The sequence below is a fragment of the Solea senegalensis genome, linkage group LG6 (assembly GCF_019176455.1).
Source record: "Solea senegalensis isolate Sse05_10M linkage group LG6, IFAPA_SoseM_1, whole genome shotgun sequence".
Classification (NCBI taxonomy): domain Eukaryota; kingdom Metazoa; phylum Chordata; class Actinopteri; order Pleuronectiformes; family Soleidae; genus Solea; species Solea senegalensis.
Genome location: NC_058026.1, coordinates 4,957,259 through 4,984,862, shown reverse-complemented (window position 1 = coordinate 4,984,862; position 27,604 = coordinate 4,957,259). Strand labels below are relative to the sequence as shown.

The 27,604-nt window shown below is 39.5% G+C and overlaps 3 protein-coding genes across 4 annotated transcripts; all 3 read left to right on the top strand.

Moving 5' to 3' along the window:
- Nucleotides 1-1,832: 1,832 nt before the first annotated feature.
- On the top strand, nucleotides 1,833-6,684 carry coq7 (coenzyme Q7 homolog, ubiquinone (yeast)). Its single transcript, XM_044027294.1, has 6 exons — nucleotides 1,833-2,023; nucleotides 3,393-3,571; nucleotides 3,835-3,949; nucleotides 4,149-4,288; nucleotides 5,645-5,713; nucleotides 5,967-6,684. Exons 1-6 carry the CDS (start codon nucleotides 1,939-1,941, stop codon nucleotides 6,042-6,044), a joined length of 666 nt encoding a protein of 221 aa, XP_043883229.1. The 5' UTR covers nucleotides 1,833-1,938; the 3' UTR covers nucleotides 6,045-6,684.
- Nucleotides 6,685-13,418: 6,734 nt separating this feature from the next.
- LOC122771347 (carboxylesterase notum2-like) lies at nucleotides 13,419-21,931 on the top strand. 2 transcript variants are annotated; one of them, XM_044028867.1, is made up of 13 exons: nucleotides 13,419-13,473; nucleotides 14,539-14,815; nucleotides 14,948-15,515; nucleotides 15,660-15,712; nucleotides 16,158-16,253; nucleotides 16,369-16,429; nucleotides 16,787-16,899; nucleotides 17,343-17,445; nucleotides 17,854-18,042; nucleotides 18,163-18,263; nucleotides 19,160-19,307; nucleotides 19,982-20,029; nucleotides 20,611-21,931. In XM_044028867.1, exons 3-13 carry the CDS (start codon nucleotides 14,950-14,952, stop codon nucleotides 20,912-20,914), a joined length of 1,782 nt encoding a protein of 593 aa, XP_043884802.1. In that variant the 5' UTR covers nucleotides 13,419-13,473; nucleotides 14,539-14,815; nucleotides 14,948-14,949; the 3' UTR covers nucleotides 20,915-21,931. The 2 variants fall into 2 exon arrangements, with proteins under 2 accessions (XP_043884802.1, XP_043884801.1); XM_044028866.1 differs by having other exon boundaries at nucleotides 13,425-13,469.
- Nucleotides 21,932-22,857: 926 nt separating this feature from the next.
- rps15a (ribosomal protein S15a) lies at nucleotides 22,858-26,695 on the top strand. Its single transcript, XM_044029376.1, has 5 exons — nucleotides 22,858-22,920; nucleotides 23,795-23,932; nucleotides 24,086-24,165; nucleotides 25,149-25,234; nucleotides 26,561-26,695. Exons 2-5 carry the CDS (start codon nucleotides 23,800-23,802, stop codon nucleotides 26,652-26,654), a joined length of 393 nt encoding a protein of 130 aa, XP_043885311.1. The 5' UTR covers nucleotides 22,858-22,920; nucleotides 23,795-23,799; the 3' UTR covers nucleotides 26,655-26,695.
- The last annotated feature ends 909 nt before the right edge of the window (nucleotides 26,696-27,604 follow it).

The following is a 27,604-nucleotide window of genomic DNA, read 5'->3' as shown; positions in this document are numbered from 1 at the left end:
ACCTCCGTAAAGCAAGCCCACATCTCAATTACATATAAGGCTTATATAAAGCTGTTTTTTATTTTAAAACAATTATACGGTAAATACAAATGCTTGTGGGTATAGATATTCAAAATCTGTCAATAGATAAGTGTTACATACTGGAGCTTTAAAATTAGGGCGTGACAAAATGTCCCGATCTAACATCGTGTTGTAGTTTGTAATGCTATGCAAATGTATGCATATGCACTGATGTTCATTTACATTAGATGAAACCAAAAACTAATTAGAAGTAAAACAATTAGGTTATTTGGGGTGCGTGTTACGCTGCTGTTAATCTGACCTTGCTCACACTTCATGCACTCTAACGCCAAGAGGCCAAAACACAAACCCATATTTCCCGATGTGCAGCCACACGTGCGTAGAGACCCGCAGTCAGACAGACAGATAAGGAAACACATAACCGGTGTCTCACCACAAACATACACACAGACAAAACCGACACACCCCACCATTCACCATCCCGGTCTTGTTTACTTGTGACCATCAGTGCACAGCAGCAGTCAACCCCATCATTCCACACATTCCTGCGTCCCTGCACTATTTTATGTGCTTTGAAGAAAGACTTGTTAGTTTTCTTCCAAAGACTGCAATTATATAGGTATTACTGAAAATGAAAGCAAACAAGGGTGAATCTGACAGTTTTACAAATTTATGGATTTCTTTCTTTCTCTTTTTTAAAAAATAAATACAGCATGTGGAATCAAGTTCAAAGTGTCTCCACACAACGTGACTGAGAGTGAACCAGTAATAAAAACTGGGACCTGCTGGTGTTTATGAGGCAAAAAGCCTAGACAAACGTAATCTGTGCAACTCTGCCATCTGTTGACCATAAGGAGCAACTATGATTGTTTCACAATCTTGTTTAATGTCCTTATTGTCGTGCTCAGTCTTACATAACAACAAGCACAAACAAAAGGATGCACTCGTGATTTGTTTGACACAGAAAAGCAGAAAGTGTCTGGCCACAAGATGATTGTCTGTATTTACTTTAATTCTTTAAATGCTTAGTTTCCTCCCACAGACCAAAGATGTGTAGGCCAGGTGAACTGCGTGACCTCCAAACTGCCAGTTAAGTGTGGGTTTGTTTGTGCTCTGTGTTTGCCCAGTGAAAGGATGCTGAGACATTGACCCACTAATTTTTAAGATGTGTTTTTGTTAGTGATTTCAATATTTGTTGCACTTGAAAAACAGCTCCAATCCATTCTTCACCCAGTGTTCATACAACAAAAATGAAAGGCATGTACCTATGTACCTTCAGACTTAATAACTTGTTTCCGCTGACTCATTATTGACTTGTTACCTTGTAAAGGCTGATGAATTTTATTTTATTTGTGAATTTTATGAAGGAGCTTTTCAGATTAATATCTGTATCTATGCTGCCATCTATGGACAATCCATGGATCTACAGGCAGACAACTACTGTATGTGTGACATACATAGGGCGTTATATTAGTGAATGTCATTGGACTACAGGGAATTAATCTGTGATGTTTATTATTCACAAATCCAAGTCCTCCCATAGGTCAAAACCTCCATGAACATAAATTATTTTATTATCAATAATAACAAGATAAAGCACCTCATTGATAAGATGCAACTCAAAGTGCCCACCAATATATCATTATTAGTAGTATTTTTATTATTCTTGTTCTGATTAACAGACACATTAAAAATCAATACTTGTAAGATAAACAAAGAATACATATTAATATTTATGCTCTATGAAGAACATTTAGCGGGGACGTTTATTTCTGACACACACACGTCACATGGGGACAGACCACGGGAGGGGCTTCCGGGGTCTACGTCATACGTCTGCGCCACGTCCACTGACATTCAAAGACAGTTTGATAAGACTTTTTCCACACTCGTAGTTTTATTATCAACTGTTCGACCATGCACAGAGCCACACAAACAGCGTTGTACGAGTGGCCACACATTGTCGGCCCTGCGGTGACTCGCCAGTGTTTAAAATGCAAAGGTAAGGACCTGTGGACGTGTTACGTACTCCAGCAGCTAAAATGCTAAAAACACTCAAAGTAAAAACAAGGGTGGCGGGGGGTGCAACGTTTCATAACAGCGTTGTTAGCCATATTTGTGTGTTTTTCTTTACAAACGTTATACCACAGTTTTGCTACTTAAAAAGCCTATAACAGTACGTCTTATAAATTGTATATGTGTATATTCCAAACTCACGGTTTGTGTGGCCTCCAGAGCAGGGTTGCCAGGGCTGAATAAAACGTATATACAGAGGCTATTAGAATGAGCAATATAGTGAGTGTATATAGAGTGTCTTATATCCTTTTTTCCAGCACAACCTATAGGTAATCTGATGACATGGTATTTGTGTTCATTTTCCTCAACTATATAAACACAACTGAGCAGAATTTGTGAAATTTGGAAATAAGTCACATTTCAAACTTTGCTTGGCTCGTTTTCATGAACAGAAATAGAAGAAAATGTGTCTATTTTGTGAGTTTTTTGGCAATTATCACTACTCACTTTGTCAAACAAAATATTCTATAAAAAATGAATCATAATTTTGACTCAACACCACATAAGAAAAAATGCATTTTGTAAAGCCTGAAGATGTGACCTATAAACACACACCCCTAGGATGTCCATGTGTATTATTCCCACTGCAATTTACCAAGGGTTTATGTCCCAAAGCATTATCATCATTTTCCAAATTATCTATGTAGACATCCACAGAGACAGCACTAAAAGCTAAAATATTAGATAACATATACTTTATTGACTGAACCCAAAAGTGACAAAATTATTTCTTCATCACGGCTCCAAGAATCACATGTAAAAACATTTAAAAGACACACAAACATAAAGAAAACCAGGGGGTGGTAGGAACCCGCAGCAGCAGAAGTGTTATATTCAATTGTTCCTGTTCAGGGTGGCTGTTGCAAGAATGCCAGTGTGTCCCTGGGCAAGATACTGAACCTCAAGTTGTTCCTGTGCCAGCAGCATGTGAATGGGTATAAAAGATGTGTGATAGAAAAGGCACTGCACCTAAATGTCAATACTTGAAAGATGAAACAGATTGGTTTCAATAAGGTATTGAATTAAGACATATGACTAAAACTGTTTAATGTAAATGTGCTATGTATGTACAAAATTAAAACCAACCTAGGATTACACCTAATGTTTTATATCAAAAAGATCTCCTTGAACTAAAACTATTTAAAGTTTTAAATGTTGCTTGTTGCTGCTTCGTGATCCTTCACTGTCTTTGGTGATTGTCTTGAATGCAAATCATCTTCTCGGCCTGAAGGTAACGCCACCCTAAACCACACCTGTGGTGCTCACTTTACATTTTTCTTCCTGTGATTGAACAGCACCAATGCGGCAGAGCTTGCGCGCTTACAGTGTGCTCCCGCCCCCGCGGGACAGTGAGGAGAAGGAGATGCTAGCCAGAATGATTCGAGTGGATCATGCTGGTGAATATGGTGCTAACCGCATCTATGCCGGACAGATGGCAGTGTTGGGTCGATCTGGGAGTGGACCTCTCATCCAGGTGTGGCCTCAGTTTGTGTGACCCCTACCAGACAACAGTTATACACACTATACACAGTATATACACACACAACATTGTGGAGTTAGTTTTTCACAATACAATTGTTTTAGTAATGTTTGAGTGCTCTTTCTTAATTTTTAGATCCGCAACTATCAAAGATCTTGCTTAAGTGAGACTTGAATGTTTCCTCCAAAATTTAAAAAAAAAAGCTGAACTTAAAAAAAAAATTGAACTTAATTTTCAGTGCTCCATGTTTTCTGTAGGAAATGTGGGATCAAGAAAAGAAACACCTTGGGAAATTCACTGAAATTATGGCTGATAACCGAGTTCGGCCCACTGCATTGTTACCACTCTGGAATGTCGCTGGGTTTGTATTAGGTTGGTACATTCCTTCATTGGTACATACAGTACAGTTTAATAGCATCTTATCTGTAACTGTGAAAGTGATCCCTGAAAGATTTTTTTCACTGTTTTTAAAATGTTGACTTTGCTTGAATGTAGATATTCTTACAGTAAAAGAGCCAGATAAATTGTCTTCATGTTGCATCCACATATTAAAACTTGAAATATCAACTAGGGGCAACCACTGCGCTGCTGGGAAAAGAGGGGGCCATGGCCTGCACTGTGGCAGTGGAGGAAAGCATCTCGGAGCACTACAACAGTCAAATAAGACTTTTGATGGAAAAGGATCCAGAGAGATACACTGAACTTTTAAAAGTAAGTTTTCTCTAAAACACAACTTTACTGGAAACTTCCTACTTAGCAGAACAGCAAGAGCAATTAATACAGAGACTACTACACCGAATATAAGGACGACAGAAATGGATACGTGTTTGAAAATGAGTGCTATCAGACTGGATAGATCTTGGCTAGAGGAGCAAAAATATTTTAATTTACAGTGGACACAAAAGACCCTTTTATTTTAATCTTTCTCCTGGCTCTAATTTAAGATATTCCTTTATTTGTCTTACACTGGGATATTTGCTGTTTTACAGCAGCCAAACATCACAGCAACGTAGGAAATAGGAGTATTATATTATATATATTATATATTTGCAAGACAAACAATATGAGATAAACGACTGTAGCTCGCTACATACAGTATATACAAGTAAACATTGCAGTCGGGGACAACAGGAAGTGTACTGTATTAACCACCAGTATTGCACAAAATAATGAAGCGGTTTTGGTGTAGATGTGGTCCACTGACACTGCTGGTTGTACAGTCTGCCTGCAGCAGGGATAAAGGTCATGCGATACCTCTCCTTCACACTCTGAGGGTGCAGCAGACTGAGCTCTTCAGTAAGGGTCACAGTGTCCTGCAGAGGGTGGGACTACTCCATTAAAGATGATAGCTCATCATCCTCCTTTCACCCACCACCTGCACTGAGTCAAGGCAGAGATGGAATATAGTACAGGAATAGTGTATACAAAGAGATTGTGTCACACGACCTTGTTCACTTTCCATTGTACTGTTGATTGAACGTTGTTGTATCATTGTAGTTGTGTTGCATTTTCCATTTACTTACAGTTCCTTAACGTTCATAACTTAATAATTAGTATTAACATTAATAACAATACTGCAGTTAAGGGATTTAGCCGTTGCCGTGTTGATGTTGTTTTTTGCAACCGGACGTTCAGAGGCATCACCTTCAACCACACTCTGACCAGATGATACCAGCTGTCAATCACACCAGTGTCCACTCATATGTGACATTTTCCTGTGAATTATTGAAGAAGACTTGACAATAGCAATCAAGTTTATTTAAGTCATTTTTCTATAGACATCTATTCAAACAGACTTCTTTTTGCTCCTGGTGGCTATTTTAATGTATTTTCACCTCCTTTTTGGAGAAACCCAGAAGACTATCTCCATTTTTCTTATGTATGGCTTTTACTAATTTAGTTATTCCTTGTGAAATATAATGGCTCAATTAATTAATGGGACTCTCATATCATACACATAGTCAAAGCTTATTGATGAATTGAAAGGACTTTCAAGATTTTACCCAGCCACCAGCACATTTCATAGGTTACTGCTTTTAATTAATGTCCTTGGATTTATTTCGATAGGTTATAAAAGAATTCAGAGACGATGAGATGGAGCATCATGATACAGGCCTGGAGCATGATGCTGAATCAGTAAGTATATTTAGTTTTAACTTGCATGGTTAATAAAGTTTGTGTTTGTTTACTTGATGTTGTGGATGGTTTTTGGCTTTCATGCCGTTCCTTCGTTACTGGTTTTATTTTCTAAGCATCGAAGGAATGAAAAGAGATTTGCTTTACAGACCGCACAAATACTTTTCACAGAAAGCATAGGGAGTCAAACTTTGCCTAAATAAGTATAAGCAAATGATCACTTTGAATAACTTTTTTGGTTCTTTTTTTTCAGCTCCCTGGATACTGGCTACTAAAAAATGCAATACAGCTGGGCTGCAAAGCTGCAATATACGCTTCAAAACGTCTCTAATTATGTAGAAAAGTAAACTTTTTCAAATGTTTGTTGACTTATTTTTGTAAATGCTTTCATTGGATTTTGTTTCATTGTACCTTTGCCAGATCAAAAAGTATTGTAGACAAACAGTATACAGTGTAATTAAAGGGCTGTTTAAGTTGATGGAGGACGTGACCCTTCCTGAATCACAAGACACATCTCTGTCATGTTTAGTTATTGTAAATGTGACATCTTATGGTGAGTGTAGATAGTAACAAAATGAGGACAACTTCAGGGAAATAGTGGCCTTGGCTTAACAGAAAGGACATAGTCCATCCATTTTCTACCTCTTTATCCTTCACATGAGGGTCAGATTGCCAGTCCATCACAGGGCCCCATAGAGACAAACAACCATCCACTCTCACACTCACGGTCAATTTAGTGTCCAGTTGACCTAATTCCCAAATCTGCATGTGTTTGGACTGCGGAAAGGGGAACCAAGAACCCGGAGAAAACACCCCTGCTCAAAACAAAACACCAAAATACTCTTTGGCTAGTTAATCTGTTTGGGCTGCTGTAGAAACAACAACAACAAGCGTGCAGTGATTATACACGTATACAAACATACTTATGGTCAGTGTATTCTGTTTCTGCTAATAAACCCTCTTAAATGTTACACACCAGACCTTTAATGTTTGATGTTGGTCTCAATTGAACTGCTTATAAAACGAGCTCGCATTCACATCCAACATTTCTAATCCTGTTACTTTACATAACATCTTTTTTAAAAACGCAGGAAGGGACGAGGTTTACCTGCAGTTAATGATCTGATGAACGCTTGGGCTTAATGTGTGAGGTAAATACTCGATATGCACACGATAAGCACATATTGATACTAGCACAGACATGCCATCATACCCTTCAACAAACTCTCTTGTTTCACATGTAGTAGTTCATATGTCACGCTGAGTAATGACTTGTCATTCTAGCCTAACTGCTAAGCACTCTCACACAGCTGTTCTGGGTACATTAGGTCATCGAGAAAGAAGGACTGACAAGAGGCTTGTCCCCGGGGCCCCTAATCTATTAGGCCTTTCAGCAGGGTGAGCAAAGTGTTCATTCCCCTCAGTATCAGTTTGTGCTCCGTGTACATTGAGTCCCATCGGTGTCCCCTTTACACACACAGAAGCCTTTTCACGCACTGGGGACATGATGTTGTTGAGATTAATGGTCAGTGGCAGGAGCTGATATTGGACTTCAATGAAATCCTTTGATGGTAATCTGGCTCCTGGCTCTTACATACAGTTACTTATGGTATATAGTAAATGAAAAGTATATACATTATACCAGTTATCTGCAGAGACTGGGTCCCCAAATAAATTGACTTAATTTTGTTTCCCCCAGCCTTTTACTAAACATGTAATAAATAAAACACACGTAAAATAAAGTTGTAAATCATTTATCAAGCACATAATGTCTGGTCTATTCATATTAATGTCCAAGGTTGCAGAAACTGCAGAGGAAAATAGCTTTTCCAATAACTGTTTATGTTTATTTGTGTTAATTGGTTTACAATGGTATTGTTTAAATACACTTGGATAGAAGATTCTTTGGCTTCTCTGCAAATTCCCTTTAAATTAAATATAAATCTTGTAGTGAATTAAATATTTTACCAACCATATTTGATATGATGATGTTTTTGTAAATACTTTCAAACATTGTTGTTAAATGATCTGGCAATAGCCCTGTGACTTCAGTGTCATTCAGTCAATTTTTCCAGTTTTTCATTATGAGTCAATCCGTAATAAGAAACCAATCAACATTTTGCTCTATCATGTATTTAAAAAATGAAAACTATTTTTACATTTCTTACATTACACAAAGCCACTCGGTGTCCTCTCGTGCCATCTGCCTTCGTTCGGTGTTTCTTCACAGTTGTACTCGGGTGTTCCCTTTGAATTGTCACTCCATCCATATATCAGTGTCTGCACCACAAGTGACTTGTGGAGGTGAGCTGTTACTCAGGTTCACAGGCTCTGTGATCTATTTTCCCCCAGCATGTGGTAAGAGCAGTTATTTTAGCTGAGGTGGGTTCGTACATCAGACTTGACCTCCGGGGTTAATGTGCCGTATGGCCTCTGTTTCTGAAAAATAGGCTCTTCTTTAGTGTCCGTTTTTTAAGCCACCTTCCCTTCCCGCTATGTTTGTTGTGATGTTGAATATGTTTAACAGAATTTCTAGTGTGTCTGCATACAGTAAAATAGTTATCTCTTAGTCAGTTCAACTTTATGAGGGCTGCCACAGGACTTTACTGTTTGTGTCACTTATTTCAACCCTATTATTAGTATTTGTACAATGAGGACATTCATTGTTACCCATATGATCCCTTTGTTATGGTACTGTAGGGAATTTGCATTGTTTTTCTGTTTTAAAATGATAAAAAACAGTCTCATTGTCTTATCTGTAATAAATAAACAAGGCATTGAATATTTCGATATGATTTGACAAGGACAAAAAGGCATTAAACTCTCCCCTTGTCTCGTATTTTTTATGCTTACGCAACATAAGACTGTGCACAGCTTGGCATATCAAAGACAGAGCATCGTTCATTCTCTCAGCCCAAGATTAATAGTGCTGACAGCTTTATAGTAAGGTGCAGCTGTTTAAATAAACAAATGCCCAGCTTGTAGCATCATCTTAGTTATACCAGTAAATAAAAATGACCCCCTATGCCACTTTTAATGACTACAAACATCAGCTCCCCATCTAAATTAACCTTGTATGTCTATAAACACAAAATGCCCTTTAAATAGTACTTAATACCTCTATGTTATACATTTTCCAGTACATTAGACAACTCGATTCTGTGTACTTCTATGCCTGTCAGGAGGATTTCATGTGAATTGTTTAGGTTTGTTTCTCAGAATGTCCACAGGAATCTGCTGAAACAGTGACTGAGATATTGGCAACAGGAATTTGAGGAAGGCAATAAAACTTAACTCAACTAGGACTGTCTTCCTAGCCGTGAACAATCGTGGTTGTAAATTTTGAGCAGTGCAAACAATATAACTCCCTATAAGTCATAAAAGCTTTCGGATACAGATTGTATTGCTTCTTGGCTTGGATTTATTCAGACTGTCAGTCATCAGGCTTTTGTGGGATTTATAGTAAGTAATAGGCAGCATAAACTCCATCTGTAGCATTGAAAAAAATCCACAGCAGGAATGAGCAGATATTGTTTCAAGTATGATAGCATTCATTTCATTTTCTTTTTCTTTTTGGTTTTTGTAAATGCACTTCAGAATGATGGATTACACAGAATTATCCTTTACAAAAACACCCCCAGTTATGTCATGATCTATAAGAATACGTCCTTTTGGGGCTCCAGATGTGAACGGTAAGATGAACTATCATCTTTAGTGTCGTTTTGGACATAGTGTTTGCACAAAAACGTACACCTCCAGCCAAAACGCAAAGTGCTGGAGACAGAAGAAGCACTGAAGGCCCAGTGACAACCCCTCACCACTGTTTTCTTCACTTTTACATTGAGGACACAAAACTATTAATCTTTGTGCAGTTTAAAGTAAATTCATTCCAGTCACAAGTCCCTTTAACACCCTGACTGCTTGCGATTTGTAAAGCTAACACGTCGGCAGGTATTTTTTGAAAACATAGCTTTTTCTTTTAGGAACAATACCCACTTACTAATACCCACTAGGCCTCAGCTTTAGGGTTGCTCACTTGAACATCCTGACTTACACAAATTGTCACAGTGATCAGTAACATTTGTGCTTTCCCTGCTTTAGCATGTCAAAATGGCAACAGTGCAAAGGACCCACTCGTCATGTTTCATGTGCGGATTGCGCATACTTATCAGAGTATGCATCCTTGATGTTTTAACAAGGGGGTTCCCAGAAGTGAGGGGCTATTAGCTGACGTGACTGAGTTGAGCTTTTCATATACAGTATTTGATCTCTGGTCAGCTACTCACAAACAGTGCTATGGCAAGCCACACTCAGACAGGCAACTCTATAAATAGTAGACAGTAAACATTTTACGGTCCTGTGGTGAGTCTACATACATATGCATACATGCATACAGTACATACATAAGTGATGTCACCATATGCTTTAGATTGCCATTAGTGGCTAGGTTATATAAATCTCAACTGGAGTTTAGTCATTATTGATAGATTTTTCCTGTATGAATACACACATATGGTATATGAATGCTAAATCGCTGTGCTGAAAGATGTATAGATTGTGCACGCACATGTGACTGCTCAAACCGGTGATTAAAATCGTTTGGGTGACAGAGGGGGTGTGTAGGCCTGACAGAGTTGTGACCACGTGTCCACATGTCTCAACGGTGTGAAGTGACAACACATGATGCAAAGAGCTGACATCACTCCAGCTGGAATCTCTGATTTACGGCCTGTCACACTGTGCCATCTACCAACTGCTGTGGAGAAAGAAAACGACACGCCAAGGTCAGTCTTCGAGGAAGGTTCCTCAGCATGAAGCATCTAGGTTCATCGTAAAAGCGACGCTGAACGTGATTCTGATGTTTAAAATGTCTTTTTTAGATAAACGGAATTGTATCACACAGACACGGACCATGAATTGACACAACTAATTGACACATTTTCTCATGTTGTCAGTCTTCTTGGTCCAAACCATGTATCTCTACAACTATTGGAAGAAATGCCTTTGAAGTTCCCCTCTTGTTTAGTGCCACCATGAGGAAAGTTTTTCATTCATCCAAGCTACTGTGCTGTGGTCAGCTCAGTGACGTAAGCCTTTCATCCTGCAGGCCTATGGTCCTCATTGATAACAGGAATGTCGCACACTATCTGCAAAGTTGAGCAAAAATCTGACTAAATGTGATATTTACTGTTTATCAGACAGGAGGGCCAGACTGTCAGTGAAGGACCTACACACGTGTGCCATAGATGAGAATGGTGTGACCCCCCCGGCTGGTATCCATCACTGCACAGGCACCACTGACAGGGCCGGTGGTTCATCCAGCTTGACTCCAAGGCCACGTTGCTGCTTCACTGTGTCATGAGCCCAAAAGATATAGTTCAGTCAAGCACACTGTATGCCCCCAAAAAAACCCCAAGACAAAACAGGTGGCCCACTGAGGACAGTATCAAGACCAATAAAACTCATTAGAAAGTTAGGTAAAGTCTGTGGAGAAGGCCAAACATCATGTTTGTCTTGTTTGTACAAATTTCTGAACGATGTTTTTTGTGATGTGATGCTTTTTATGTCACTGCTCTCACTTTGGCTGTGGTTGTGGCATTCATATTTATATTTTGCATAGATGAAGATGCGTGTGGCATGTCGGTAAGGTCAGAAGAGCTGTAGTTTCTCACAGCACCCAAAACGTATTCACTTGTCACCCATCCTTTTCTTTGGCCGTTACATCACCCCTCCACCACCCCCACAATCCGTTGCCTTGAATCCCTGCTATTGACACCTCGTCCATTTATCACCTTGATGCATCAACAGTTTGCAAAAGCTTTCCATGCAAGGTCTCCTAACACCTGGTTGTAGGGATAGCATGGACCACTCCACCTACTCTTCCCCTGCAAGGGCTTAGCACTGTGATCCTACTAAGACTAGTGTCTGTCGTCCTCAAAGACTGAAAGGCAAGTTCTGGCAGAGCTCCTCTGACCACAACTCGTGTCATCTAAGGCTTGTTTTCATGTGGCTTGTACAAATGTCACTCTTATCTGGTATTTAGCATGAGCCGCTAACCCCAGCTATCCCCCTCCACTGTTGGTGACAACATAGATTCAGAGTGATGCTGCTGCAGATTGTCACATTACACGGAACGCGGCAAGAGGAGCTGCAAGGCCTGATTGGTGATGGATGACAATTTTAGTTGAAGGTTTTCTTGTTTGGTTTTGATACAACATCATGTACAGTAGGTGTTTTGGTTTGTATTAAAAGAGTTGTTTGTTTGTATCGGGGCACCCTGTGGTTTCAGTGGATCATGTGGTTGGATTTTGAAGTTGCTACCTGCAGGTCACAACCTTTTCTGCACTGTGGTGAGGACAGAAGAATTCAGCATATGACTGCTGTCTCTGGCTCGTTGTTCTTTGAAGCGATCAGCCGACAAATATTCTAGCTCGTGGCCGGGGCCCTCAGATATTGAGGCCGGTGATGACACACATGCTCAGCAGACAAAGTGCCTGGACCACCCGGGCTTTAGGTGTCCTGACCTTGGAGGTTGGCTGTGAAAAATAACAACACAAGGGGGAGAAAGAATGCGTCCTATGCTGCACAAGGGGTCAAACTGTTGCCCCTGTTAGGGTGAAGTTCAACATGCCTCATATGAGCCTCATATGTGTGCAAAATGTTTGTTTTTCAAAAGCAAAGAGACAAACGTAATAGACTCCAGGCTTCTTGTGTGTGTGTCTATGGATGCTGACAGGGGCCATGTTTGTCCCAGTACTGGTTCTGGTAGTTGAATCACTCGAGGTGTAGAAGAGAAATTCACTTAAATCCATTGATCTGAAGCCTGCTCTGAAAAACGAATCATTCTGTCCAATCCCATATCAAAGAAAAACAAAATAGCAGCAATGCCGTCTGTCTGTTCGTGACATTCAGGCGAATCAGTGATAGATTTACGGCAACTTCTTTCGTTTTTCAGGTATTTGAGGTATCTGTTAAACAGATTGTTGCATTGATTTCTGGGAAGACAGATGGTGGTGTGCATGCTTCGAGACAACTGAAGGAATGAAAAATGGTTCAGCTCAGTAGATCAAATTCAGTATAGTGATGTCCTTAGGGTACATTTTTATTGCGCGTAGGTGCATACAATCTTACAGGCATATTTTCGAGTAGCTTTGTTTTCTTTCTGGCCATACTTGAAAGTAGCTAAAATAGCATGAAATGCTTGAAAATGGGACAAAAATACCATTTCCCCCTGGCCAAAGCAATGAGACAAAACTTGATAAATCTGTCTGCCTTGCTTGTAAGTCTGTAAATGGTGAGGTGCATATTACAGACGCCATAGAGTGTGATTATTGTAAATGAGATAAACAAGAGTTCATCTTTCATCTTATTGAACGTACTTTATACTTTAAACTATATTACCGTTATTATATTGGTTATTTTTCTTCTATAATGGATATTTTTTCATTCTCAGATCTCCTGCAGCCCTTTCAGTTTTAGCAGCTCACCACAGCTCTGTGCTGCCTTGGGCCTCCCGAGTGATCATTATTGGCTGTGATTGACACGTCGGGATGGTGTGCATTTCATCGATGAGAATTTTAGAGCCCGGGGGGCTCATGATCTTTCAGGGATCGGTGCTATGTCACCCTTCAACCATCCCAGGGGGGACAGTCGCAGATCAGTTTCAAATACTCTGCATCTTTCTTCACCAAAGGCAAAACCAACCCAACCTGCCATTTAGAAGTGTGCAGCGGACGACCTGGAAGGGGAAGCGACTGTAGGTAAAGACACTATACACCCTGCATGAAACCATTCAGTCTCATGGATGGGAATGCTCTTACCTGTGTATTTTCTCTTGGATATATGGCAACATTTTAAATATTCAAATGTTTATCCGTGGAGGCGACTGCTCACTGTTAAAACTGCTTTAACAATCTTTGCTTGAATGTAATCTGGATCTCACAAACGTTTATTTGCGTTACTGTGCGTATAAGTTTATGTTGTACAAAGGTTTTATGCAATGTGTTACAGGCGGATTGAAATTTCTCAGTGAAAGATTAAATACACGTACCAAAACAAGTATCAAATTGTATTTCTCTGCTGCCATATTTGGAAGTTGGAAGAGAAACTTTATTTAGCGGCCTCACAGAATAAATAACATGTTAGTAATAGAGAGAGGTAATTTATTTGATTTATAGAGCTAGATTGGTCCTAATTGTATTAATTACAGCCATGGTAATAATAACAGAATGCATTCATTTACAGAATCCATATATTAAAAGAAGTCAACAGAAATAAATAAATAATAAATAAAAAATAATAAATAAGGTAAATTCACAAAGGAATCACTGGAACTATCCTCTGGTTTTGTACGTGGTTTGAATCAACCAAACAGACTCCTACTTGTCATGCCATGGTCATTTTCCCAGAGATGAACACAGGCTAGGAGCTTTTATTTGGTAATATTTTTTCTTAATGTTGATATATAAATAATATTGATTTGAAAGAAGGTTTGTGTGTCATGACAGCTAAATCCACTAAATTGTTGACCGTGCAGGAACTTTGAGGTGCTCTTCATCTATGTTTCAGAAGGTGTTTGAGGTGTGTGCTCCAGTGACCCCTGGGTCACATGGCAGACAAACAGACTATGCAGTTATGCCAGCCGTGTAGATATTTAAATCAAAACACTGGCAATCAGAGGTGGACGGTGGGTGGGAGAAGAATGGGATTGGGGAAGAAGAGCAGTGGTCAGATGAAAAAGTGCCAGGTGGTGGGTGTGTGCAATGTCTTGAAATATGTTGAAGAGACGTGTGTGTTATCTTTTCTCCTCGCCACTGGCCTTCCAGTACCTCCCCTCATGGTGTGTCGTCAGCAGTTTTATCTAAGAGCTTGGCAGGAGCTGCACAAGAAAACAGGAGGAAATCTGATCCATATATGGTGGCACTATAAAGCATGCAGCGGATTTGCAGCCTTCATCAAAACCTGGTCAAGACTACATCACTGCTCATGACTGGCATCCTCCACTCACACCTGACAAGTGCACGTTGAACTTTTCACTCCTTCCTCAGCATCTGCCTGAATCCAGAGGCGCCTCAACCACAAGAGCTGATTCTTCTTAGAGAGGTAAGTTCATATCTAGGTCAAAAGGTGATTGATTTGATTTGCATGTGCATATAAATCCAAATGTAAGTAATAAAGAATAGACTTGACTAGAAATAATGACTGCAACTCGTTTTACTTCTCATGTTGCCACAGACATGAAGTTACTAGGCCAGATTGCTTTCTTGCTCCTGCTTGGGGGAATCTGTTGTCAGAACAACCGTAATGCTAAATCAGGTGGTAAGTCCACAAAGAAGGCTGGTGGGAGCCAAGGAGGTGATGTGGGCCAGTCAGCTCCTGTGGTGGATCTGACTCCCGGAAGCACTGGTGGTACTGGAAGCACAAGAAGCAATGAGGGCAACGTAGGCACAAGAGGGACTGGAGGAAATGGAGGTGCTGGAGGCTCTGGAAGCACAAGAGGTACCGGAGGAACTGGAGGTGCTGGAGACAGTGGAAGCACAAGAGGCACCGGAGTAACTGGAGGCAGTGGAAACACAAGAAGCACAGGAGGAACTGGAGGTGCTGGGGGCAGTGGAGGCACACGAGGCACTGGAGGCGCTGGAGGTGCGGGAGGAACTGGAAGCACAAGAGGCTCTGGAGGCTCAGCTGAAGCAGGACGGGAGGGTGCTGCAGGAGCTCGAGCAGCTGGACAGCAGACAGATGACATGAGGCTGCACTTCCTCAAGAACAGCCAGGTTACATGTAATGATGGAACAGCAGCTGGGTGAGAAAAAAAATATTTCCAAGACTTGCTATATTTGTCATAATAGAGATTTTATAGGCTACAGAGTATTTAGAGTATCAGTGTCCTCACATGCCTGATTTATCTTGACCATCTCCTCATTCATGTTTATTTGTGGTTCTAAAGGTTTTACCTCAAGGAGTTCAGAGGAAGCCGACGATGGTTGTTATTTCTGGAAGGTGAGAATTTCAAACACCCAAATGGTTAATTTTGGTTCCTAAAGGTCACCTTGTTTTGGCGTGACAACCCTCCACTCCCATTTCCATTGGAATTTTGATGGGGATGTCATCTTGTCCCATCATCTTCTTCTGTTTTTCTTCTTTTTACTGTAGTAGCTACCTGTCACTTAGAGACCTGGAGTGGGTGTCATTTATTTGGACTGCTCTCCTCCTTGACTTCAGAAAGAATTCTGAGAGACATGTGCCTTATATGATGCAAAAAACATTTTTACTTGATTGTGTTTGTAAGGGGAAGCACTTTGCAACTTTGAGTGAATGTATGGTCTTGTTAGCAGACCAGGCTGCTTTCCCTCTTCATTCCTCGCAGGCCTTGATGATCAGCTAATGGGTGTCTCCCTTGCTACACCGGATGTGAAAGTCTAATATTAGTCTCCATTATTTTTAGGCGGCTGGTGCTGCTACAGCAAAGAGACCTGTGATTCCAGGTACCAAAATATCCCACGACTAATGAGCTCATCAGCTTGGCCCCAGACAAAAAGAGGTAGGTCAGGCGGCCATGCTTTAAAAAGCATACCCTACATGTTCCAATGACTTTTTATTCTTGAAGTAAGCTTTAATAAAGACAAGGGGACACTTTTCTAATCTCTGATTTGCAGGGACTGGAATCATGTCCTCTCAAGTGGAGTCAAACCCACACTGGTATAATGCAAACATTGTGTAAGTACCTGTTTGTTTCTTCGAGTATCCAATTGTTGTGGTTACCAAAGGTGCCACAGGAGTCATTTGTAAAACATTCTTTGTAGACATTAATTTATAATCTTGTGTCTGACATAATGGAAACTTGTTGTCTTTTAATTAAGAAACAGTATATAAAATGTATAGATTGAAAGTTGAGTTCATAAGCAACACAATCCAGCCTTGTTCAGTTTACTGCACTCGGGGGTTTTGCTGCCTCAGCTTTGCTTCATCTGGCTGATGCATAGTTTTCCAATAGATGACAGAGGAGGCGTATTTGTAGCCTGAGTTGATTTCCTTTTTCTTATTTAGTTTTTACAAATGTGAATGTCTCCTCAGATTCATCCCGTACTGTTCCAGTGATGTATGGAGTGGCACTGGACCAGCACCGACCCCTCCTCCACGGGCGCGACAAGGCAAAGAAAAAGAACGAGAGAGGAATGTAAATGCAAGTAAGTTTGTTCAAAGTTCTCAGGATGTGGGGGCAGCTGTGCTTAAGAAGGTAGTGTGTTTATATGCACTAGTTTGTCTTTAACGCCAAATTGTTCCTAATGCATCACTGCTTGTTGTGTAGTGAAGAACTATAGGAAGGACTGAATGTGACCTGTCATGTCAAATGCTTTGAATGGTCAACAACAATAGAAATGTGTCATGTATTTGCAGTAATGGACAATGTATGGACAACTATTGATAACAATTAGATTAAACTTAGTAGTCAAAAACAGTAGTCAAATGTTTTCAGAAGCTATTCTATGGTTAAATCAGTTGTGCAACACTTTTCAGAAGCCCTGTTATATACTCATACTCATTCTAGTGCCAGGACTGGATCTGTGCCTCCCTTGGACACACAAAAACACAGACAAAACATTTGTGGTGTTGTTGTTTTTGTTTTCAGCTGAGTACACCTTCATGGGATCCCTGATCATCCGCGAGGTCATCAAAGACCTCATCCCCAAAGGAATCAAGCAGGCCAAGGTTGTAATGCTGTCTGGCACCAGGTGAGTTTATTTTAATCGCTCGTGCTCTGATGCTGACTGCAGTTCTTGGACAAGCGCCTGCCACCTCTGTCCCATCTGGACCATCTCCATGGCTAACGTGAAGCAGGAGAAGCTCTATTTCCAGTGTGCCCTCTTGTCAACAATGTTGATGAATGACTTATAGTCAACTGTGAGCAATGACATAATGTTTATTAAAGGGCCTTGCCCTGTAATGGTGAACATTCCTCCCAGGTTAGCAACATGGTTGTTAGGACACTTCCAGGTCCTAAAACAGAATCCACTCTCTGGATGCAATGCTGCTAAGTTTTCACTGCTGTTCACGGGCATGCATGTCATTCTAACACCCCTAACAGAAACATCTCTCTTAAAGCCAAACTATTTATTGATGTTTTTGGCTCCCCTGTGAAGTGCTGGTGGGACAGGTGTTTTGCTGAACATCGAGAGGGTGGCCAGTCAGCTGGAGCAGCTTGGCGCAGAGGCTCAGGTCCGAGGCCTTGTCGACTCCGGCTGGTTCATAGAGAGTAAGCAGCAGAGATCGCCAAACTGTCCAGAGACTGTTTCCTGCTCACCTGAAGATGCCATCAAGATTGGACTCAGGTAATTTATCTTCCGCCAGGTTTGATGATAAGAATCACTCTCATTTGTCTGATGTAGAATTTGGAATAAACTCTTTTACAATCCAGTGTTGTTCTGCTTTTTGCTGCTATTTTTTGTCAGGCTGTGGAATGGGGTTGTACCCGATAGGTGTCGGCAGCTCTACAAGAGAGGAGAGGAGTGGCAGTGCTTCTTTGGACACAAACTCTTCTCTACTTTGACCTGTGAGTGCTGCTTGGTACTGAAGCTTGCAAAGTTGATTGGCAAGCAGCTGATACAGTTGGATTCACCTGTTAGCTTTGGGTCCGTGCAAACTCCAGAGGGAATTATCTGATCTGATGATAATGCTGTGTAGGTTTCTCACTACAATGTTTTATGGGCATTATAAACATTATTTGAACATTAAAGCCTAATTGAGATGAATAATCTCTTTTATAGAGCCCCAGAGTTCTCGTGACTCAGTTTGTAAACACTGCCATGGTGGCAGGAAAAGCTATTTTGACCCCCCTAACCCCTACTCTGGAGGACACTAACAAACTGCAATTAACAAGATATTAAAGTTAGTTAGTGTATGTGATGTGAAGGAATCAATACAAAAGTGATTCCCATCACTGTCCTCTGTGCTCGCTCTCAGTGTGTTTTATGGCAGTAATCTCTCCCGATCTTTGAGGATCTGGTCAAATTTTCTCTATTTTACCAAATGACTATTATGGTTTACCGGAGGCACGGCAACTATCCACCATCTTATTATGAACACAGCTGGTGAAGCGACGAGTTGTCTGGTACGTGTATGTATACGGATTGAAACGGCGCAGATTCCTGCCAAAATAGCAGTGGTTTTGTTGGTTCCGAGTGTGGCATGATGGGATTGCTCATAGAACTCCCGTCAGCCTTTCACTTCACAAGGTTACAGACAGACAAAATAACAAAATATACTAATTTTACAGAAACATTTGATACCATAAAATATGAATCTTAATGAAGAATAAAAAGTGGAAATCATAAAGCATAATCTAATGTAATATATAATCATAAAATACATCCAACCTAATGTTAATATACTATATAATCATATAAATGAGGGCAGCTTTTATGCTAAACTCTGTTGTGTTTCTTGTAGCCCCTCTGTTTGTCGTGCAGTGGCTGTTTGATGAGGAGCAGCTGAGGGTGGAGAACATCTACGTCGGAGGACAGAGTCTGTCTGAGGAGCAGTGGCAGTACATCCAGAACCTGGGCAGGGAGCTCAAAAACTCCCTGAGAGATGTCACGTGAGTTCATCGAGGAACATGTGGTAGCAATAAAGTTTCAGGGTTTGGATTGAAATGATGTTACTGAAAGTTGGTCTTACATTAATTAAGGTTTTACTCCAGGTTTTTTTTTTACATTTTTAACCCTTGAATTGCCATGTTTTCATGATCATCATCATTTTCGGGTCTAAAAAAAGGCAATAAATTAATTATTTTCAAAATATACTTCATGCAAACTAGATTATTTTTGGTTTGATTATTGCAGCCTGACATGTGTGAAAGATTAGCAGAAAAATGTGTTTATATGCATTTTCTTTTTTTTGCAATGTCATAAATAAATACTCACGTTGACACACTTGTGCTCATAAAAAATTTAATTGAAACTTTTGGTGTGTTAGTGTGAGTATTTTAGATAATGTTGTTTACAATAGACAAAAAAAATCAAAAATATATGAAAAAAATGAAGATAACTAAAATTGCAAACAACCTGGTTTAACAATATGCATGAAAAAGGATAAAATATTCTAGAAATTAAAAGCCAAAAACATGAAAATGTGTTTAGATGTGTTTCCCTTATTTTCTGTAATGTGTTTGAGAACTAATTCTACTGTATGGTCGGTACAGCATCTATAAAAGCTCAGATGGTTAAGATAAAAGATGGCGTTGACTTTATTCTTCCATGTGCTTTTTTTCAGGGCTGTGTTTGCTCCATCTTGCCTCTCCCACACTGTGTTGACTAAAAGGTAAGAACTGATAACTTTTGGCTCATTCTCACTTATTCCACGAGCCATCTTTACCTACTGAGTGTATATGCTCACTCATACATCACGCTCCACTGTCAAATACTATTTCACACTTTCCCTAACCCCTCGGTACCCGTTGAACATAATAGGTCATTGCAGTCTGAATTAAGTTTACATACTTTAGATACTTTACATACATAGTGTATTTACTGATTTTACTCTCGTATTTCTGGGAGCTGACACCTCAGGGACCAAGACAATGAGCCAAAAAATGTTTTCTTGTTCTCAGACTGTGGCATGGCCGATTACAATTACAATGCCTATTCAGTCAAATCAAAGTAGTTTTCAATTATAATCTTTTTATCTAAAAGTACAAAGAGCCATGTATGAATATAAAAGTAGATAATTAATTTTTGCCTTTTTGTGCTCACTTATGCTAGTTATGTTTGATAATCATTAGTGGCACATTGAAACTAATTTACAGTAAGTAGCAGTGTTCAATAATCTATCACTACTGAGTTAATGTAGGGAGTCAGTCCTCATTATCTTCAAGCCTCAGCTCTGACTTTTTGTTCTTTCAGTAACTGGATGACCTTTCAAGTTAAAGGGACCTCTCTGCCACGGGCCCTGCACTGCTGGGACCGGAGTCTGGAGGCAACACGCAACAACAGGACCCCTTCCAAAGGTTGTCCTTTCCACCTGGTCGACACCTGCCAGTGGCCCCAGTGCAACCCCACCTGCCCAGCCTTGGTGGACCAGGCCACCCAGCAAAAGCTTACATTGCTCCAGATGCTTGTAGCCATGGGCCTTGACCCACAGAGGCTGGGCTTGGATCCCCAAGGAGAGGAAGATTCTCTTGTCAGCATGGTCAGCAATGGTGGCTAAAGTGGGGAAAAAAAGTGGAAAGCAGATTTAGAGGAAGCCACGTGCAGGCTTAACCAAGGGGAGAAGAGTGTGTTGAAATTTTTATGTAACCATAGAAATAGTACGTGAATCTGGTTACTATGTCTCGTGCTGCACAGCATTCCATTATGCTCCATGTGTCTGTTCAATTGGTGGCTGGTGGGTGTGTCACTGTGTCCATGTTTCTGAGTGGTTTTGCACTCCCTCTACTGGACACCAGGGGAAAGAGATTTGGTCCCAGAGTAAATCTGTTTCAGTTGTACTGGTGGAGGAGGTTTACATTTTAGTCGGTGGTTGGACATTCCCCATCGCCATCTTTTCATCAACATGAAAATTCAACTTCAGATCACAGTAGCAGAGTTATTACTGTTGCTGCTCCTGCAAGATGCCACAGTTATATATATATATATATGAAAAAGAGACACTTGTACACGATATAGTACAGCTGTTAGTATTTAAAATGGCTTTCATTGAATAATTTATTCTTTGTACCTGACTGCAGTATTTTAATACGATAACGAAAACACTGCACCAACACTACACAATATTATAGATTGTGACTGTTAAGTTTTAGACTTTAGCTTCTGATGCTACTTATATAAAGTATATATTTTGCACACACCCATGCATGCACGCTCATCTCTTACACTTGATACACGTGATAAGTATAACTTGCACAGGACAATATATGACAAATACATATAAAAACAAACTGTCGGTTTACCTATTTTTATAAAAACCCTGTGGTAATTCACCACTCAGCTGTTAGGATTTGTGTCTATAGTGACACATGAAGACATAATACAGACTATATGTATTACAATTCTTCTTTATTAGCATTTAATAATATTTTATTGTCATATTTTGTCAGGTACAGCTACAAATGTGTATCCTTTTATTTCTTCTAAGTACTGTAATAACTATGTCATATAATACATATATAACTAATATTGAGTTGGTGCACATGTTGAAACTTGGGAAATAAAAATATGACTGGTCTCTGACAAGTCTGTTTCTTTTCTTGGCCTTTCTTTATTATGAAACAATGACTTTGTGTAAAGTTGCATTAACTGCTCTCTTTTGCCTTGAATCTATTTTGTATTCTGCTTCTGGAGTTTGTTTTCTTCTTCCTGCTTGTGATGTTTTTTTCTCAGCTTAATTGACCTAATGAAGACAAACACTATCCTGCTTGATTTATATTGTTAATGTAAGTTAACAACATATATATAATACAATAATATATATATAATATATTTTAGATAAGAAATGAACATTAAAATGGCTTTCACAGTAAAATGTCATTGTTCAGCACAAGGGTTAGAATTAAGAGTAGGTGCACAACATGTGTTGTCCACTGTTGTGCTAGCCAGTGCAGAAATTGTGATTTACAAAACTTCACAGCCATAACAATGTCAATAACATAATTATACCCAACACACATCACATCCTTCCTACATTGGAAATATGGTTTATATACAGAAAAATCTATGCCTCATAGATTATTGTGACGAAAATTACACTGGCTAAGCCAAATACATCTGACATGGATGCATGCAAATACTCAGTGTAGTCCTCAGTCCAACTCTAGTTTAGTAACAATCATGCATAATCTAGTGTACACAATTAAATGTATTTGTAAATTACTCCTTTTGGACTAAGATTATTTTATAGTATGACTATGTATGCTATAGTATGTTGTTAAAATGTGAAAATAAGATAGATTTTTTGACCAAATAACAATATAACAAAAGTGCATATTTTAACCGATAAATCAGAAAGCCAAACAAATACGTTAATTAATTACTATCAGTCTACACGTGCAATTTACATTGGCACTACAAATGTACAGTGTCACTTTACAAATATATAAATCACATTGTTTTCGGGCAGGCGTGGGCCATCCTTACTTGAAAAGATCGTCGATTTATTTTTCCCATATTGCATTGCAGCTTTTTTCTACTTCCTCTTTCCGCCATATTGCAGAACCGGTAAGATGTCTCTTTCTGCTGCCACCTTCAATCTTTCAAGTATCTAAAGCATCTAAATGTCAAATGTCCCATTTATGTGGTCATCTTGAAGCGAAACATCATAGTAACATTTTGAGACGAGTATCGTCTCGGTTTGTGGAAGATATTTAGCACAGGTTAGTCTGAAAGACCACCGTACGATCCCTGTGTCCGGCCCTGGGAGTCTGTGCTTTCGAGGCGCGTTGATGTGCCGTTAGCTTAACGCACACGGGGACGTAGTTTTCACCGTAATAAAAAAATATAAACTCTTCTCAGTTAATGTTCGTGAGCTACACATTTTGTCCGCGCTCAGTCCCGTTTCGACTGCGGTTTCTGCTCTTGATAACGTATACTGTGCTATAGCAGCCGGCTATGCTAGGTAGCTGATCTCCTGTGGACCATGCTTTTTGTGGGGGAAACTCTTGAGTTACTTGGGCAAAGCAGCGCCGTCTGCTGTGTGAATTGTCCGCTTGTGTCACTAGAATTTTTAATCAACGTGATTTATTGTGTGCTATGTTGCTAACACCTGGTTGTGTTCAATGATAATCTGGCTAATTTTAATAGTGCTAGCTGTTGTGTGCTAACTGAGGAAATTGTGCCTTAGTCCATGAGCATTTATCGCCACTTTGTTGGTAAGTAGGGTTTCAACTTGGGTCCTACCCAAGTAGCTGTTTTTAAGTATAAATTGTTGAAGCCACGAGTGTCATAATTCGGAGGTGTGATGGCTCGGATGCTCTGTGCTAACTGTTGAAATTGTTACTATAGGTGAGACTTAAGGGGCATACAATCACAGTCTGGTTTGTTTAGTAGTTAATGCAATTCATTCACACTTAATTCCTGTCTTCGTTGTCCACAGGCATCATGGTGCGCATGAACGTTCTCGCAGATGCTCTGAAATGCATCAACAATGCTGAGAAGCGTGGGAAACGCCAGGTCCTCATCAGGCCCTGCTCCAAGGTTATTGTGCGCTTCCTCACCGTCATGATGAAGCACGGTAAGTTGCTATGAGTTGGATAACATGTTACCATCTATCTGAGAAGTGATAATGGCTGTTGAAGTTTTTGTGACATCAAATCCAAATTATGAATTCGTCTGGTCAATAAGTAAAATCTGAAGTGTTAACATAATGTTTTGCTTGCTCTCTCAGGTTACATTGGTGAGTTTGAGATCATCGATGACCACAGAGCTGGAAAAATTGTCGTCAATCTCACAGGCAGGCTGAATAAGGTAAGATCCCACCAAACAACCTGTTACCACCTAGGAGGCATGTTTACAATTGTTAAAACTACATTTAAAATCAATTACAGTAGGTCATTTGTTTCAAAAAAGAATGCGGTGGATGCATGAAGGCTGGGTCTTCTGATTTGTCTTGTGCACTTTGGTTGTTCACACTGTCTGCGTGCCATGTACATTATATGTGCCTATATACACACTGTTTAAAAGCATGAGATGCACATCCCCAGTGTCTGAAAATATCACATTTAAAGCCTAGTTGATAAAATTGATGTATTTATGAAAGCAGCTTGTAGCTAGTTAGGTGACGACTCTAGGCAGTGTGATTGCTCTAATCTGTTTGTGTATAAATGAAAATCAAGATTCACTATTCAGACCTGGCATTAAAATCCATCCTTCAAATGGGTTAAGTGGACCTGTTCAAACTCAACATTGAAGTGGGTCCTGGATATGCTTCCTGTGACCACATTATGACTGTGAGAATTAAGTTATGTTTTTAAGTAGACTGATTGCACTGAGGTGTCTGCTTTTGGGATGTTATGTTTGTGTGCAAGTGAGGGAGATGAAAAGTAGACAACAGTAGCTCAAAGTTGTCAGAAAATAAATCAAACCTGAAAATGATGTTCTTGCATGTCTTGTCCACGAACCAAAATTATTCAGTTTTAAAATTATTCCATTTAACAAGCTGAAAAATCTGTAAACATTCAAAATGATAAATTGTTTCAGCCCTGCTGCAAATCACCCAGTGTTCAGACGTGTACTTGTCATGATCTGGCTGTGATCAGATCACAGAGGACTGATAATATATCTATACAGGGTTATAAATGTATTTATCCTCTGAATGAACTTAGGGTGGGTATTTCAAAGCTAACAAGGGTGCACATTTTATGTAATTCATCCTGTAACTTTGTCTGTGTGATGCCTTATGTGTAATTCTGAAGCATAAACCAGTCTTTTTTCCTTTTTTTTCCTCTTAGTGTGGTGTGATCAGTCCACGTTTCGATCTCCAACTCAAGGACTTGGAAAAGTGGCAGAACAACCTGTTGCCCTCAAGACAGTTTGGGTGAGGATCCTGTACACCAGATCTGTAATGAAACTGAAATGTCACTGTGATAAAAATGAGTAATTAGATGACGGCCTAAAGTGAAGCTTGTGGACTCTGGTTTTGAACACTACAAGCGTTTGTAAGAGAGAGAGAGAGAGAATGATCAGCTTGTTTTTTATTGCTTAGGCCTCAAGTATGGTTGATTTGAGAAACCCGATCAAGATTTATTTTTAATCAGGAGACTTGTGGAAAATAGTGGTATTGAGATTTAACGTTTGCAGTTGTGTGTATTGGTATTGCATTTGTTGATGTGCTGGACAAAGCCATCTTCTGATAATTTATGATTCTCTTTAAGGCTTCTTTAGATAAAATATTGTGTCTGCTTGGGTTACTTGAATACAAATGGGCTCCTTGTTGAAGTTTGGTAAAAAGATGGGATCAGTATTTTTCTGAAGCTGAACACAAGACCATGGCAGTGTACATATATTTATATCTGTTAATGTTATGTTGAAACACTGTCTGAAGTATTATATTTGTGTTAAAGTATTAACCTTTTGATTTGTGAAATATTTCTGTGATTTAATAATTGAGTTTTTGCTGAAAAGTTTTTAAATTATTATAACTGCACACTCGAGCAAAAATCAAATTCAGACATTTGACATCTGTCACTGGTAACTTGGTTATGTGGATATTTGTATTATGATTAGCTTTTTTTGTCCATGCTTTCCAGGCTTATTTGACAAGACAAAGCATTAGCTTTAGAGCAGATTTCTACATGTATGGTTTTCTGTGAGTACATATGTTAATAAACACTTGGTGCTTTGGTTTTTTAAAACATTAAGAATGCACAGTAGCATATTTATGGTGGGTGAAGGAATGATGGTTTGCAGAATCATTGTGGTTCAGACTAATGGTAATTCATCTACATTAAAGTCGACTTGAACCTTGATTTTTAATGTCAGTTCTGTAACTGGACATTGCCACTTTTTGTTATTAAAAAGTTTAAGCAGAAGTTTAATTTGTGTGTGGTGAAATATTTCACTAGTTTGTGAAGCCTTTTTTACTTTGTATTCATAAAGAGCAGTTTTTGATTTAGTAGCTTGTAGCAGAGAAGGCTGGTAAGGGCATATAAATGTCGTGTCCATCAGCTTGGCATAATGGTCACATTTTAAATTGAATTTGCTTGGTCATTAATGTCTTGTTCGGGCTTTACTTTGTAGAGTTTTGCTCTAAAAAGTTTTTCTTTTGTCCTGTGCTCTGTTCCTCTACCACACTATTGATGCGGTCATGAATAGTGATGCACTGAGCTGTAAGTGTAACACATTGATCTCTCTCTCTCCACAGATACATTGTGCTGACCACCTCAGCTGGCATCATGGACCATGAAGAGGCCAGACGGAAACATACTGGAGGCAAAATCCTTGGATTCTTTTTCTAAAATGTAAAGAACTGCAAATAAAAAAAATCAACCAGAGGAAAGCTGCCTGTCTGCTGTTGACTTATTTCACGTTGACATGTGCCTGTAGCAAAATGACTTTTTAAAAGACTGCAGTGTTTTTAAGAGGTTTGAAAAATATTATTTGGCCAAGACAAGTGAAAACACTATGGTGTTAATTGTTTATAGACTTATAGTATAGGTTTGACAGCTGTGTTTGATTCCATTGTACTGAAGTTCATGACCATGTTAGCAATCCATCAAAAATACAGCTATCCCATATACATGGATACATAAACATGCGTAAAATAGCTACTGATCAACATATTGAGTTAACACAAGGGAAAGAAGTCTGACGTTGACATGACGTAATTAGAGCTGACTTAATGGGGTTTTGCATGTCTAGTATGTGGGGTAAAAGCTGATAAAAAGCATTCCTTCATGGCACAGTTAACCTTTGTCTGGGCTGTTTCCATGGTGATGCTCCATATCATGAAACAAAGTGGTCTAATAAACGTGACAGTTCAGCGAGTTCAGTTCAGCTCCATCACCAGATGTCATTCCTGTGAGAAAAATCTAAAGGCATGCATGTGATGGAACAGGTGATTGGCAGAGGGAGTGAGCAGCTGACAGTTCTGCACAAATGATGTAATCATGTTGACTCTAAAGGAAAAGTTTCATGTGAAACTGAAGAGAGCAATGTGAGAAAAATGATGTGACTTGACTCGGCTGTTCATCAGAATAGTGCTCATTGGTACAGATGGGTGATTGCAATCCTCAGATGTAGGAAACGAGGTAAATTTGTAATCATGTACAATTGGACACTCTTATAGCAGCTCTGTGACCCTCGTGTGGAGGGTAAAGTGCTAGACAATTCATGTCATGGCTAATAAGACTGAAATTAAACTTGTTAACATGGAATGACTGAATGTAGGTAGTGCTAGGCATGATGA

Coding starts and splice junctions, on each gene's coding strand:
- coq7 (XM_044027294.1), top strand. CDS start 1,939: ATGCACAGAGCCACACAAACAGCGTTGTACGAGTGGCCACACATTGTC. Junction 3,572..3,834: donor GGAGTGGACCTCTCATCCAG/GTGTGGCCTCAG, acceptor TGTTTTCTGTAG/GAAATGTGGGATCAAGAAAA. Junction 3,950..4,148: donor TGTCGCTGGGTTTGTATTAG/GTTGGTACATTC, acceptor AATATCAACTAG/GGGCAACCACTGCGCTGCTG.
- LOC122771347 (XM_044028867.1), top strand. CDS start 14,950: ATGAAGTTACTAGGCCAGATTGCTTTCTTGCTCCTGCTTGGGGGAATC. Junction 15,516..15,659: donor AATGATGGAACAGCAGCTGG/GTGAGAAAAAAA, acceptor GTGGTTCTAAAG/GTTTTACCTCAAGGAGTTCA. Junction 20,030..20,610: donor CACACTGTGTTGACTAAAAG/GTAAGAACTGAT, acceptor TTGTTCTTTCAG/TAACTGGATGACCTTTCAAG.
- rps15a (XM_044029376.1), top strand. CDS start 23,800: ATGGTGCGCATGAACGTTCTCGCAGATGCTCTGAAATGCATCAACAAT. Junction 23,933..24,085: donor CACCGTCATGATGAAGCACG/GTAAGTTGCTAT, acceptor TTGCTCTCTCAG/GTTACATTGGTGAGTTTGAG. Junction 25,235..26,560: donor TTGCCCTCAAGACAGTTTGG/GTGAGGATCCTG, acceptor CTCTCTCCACAG/ATACATTGTGCTGACCACCT.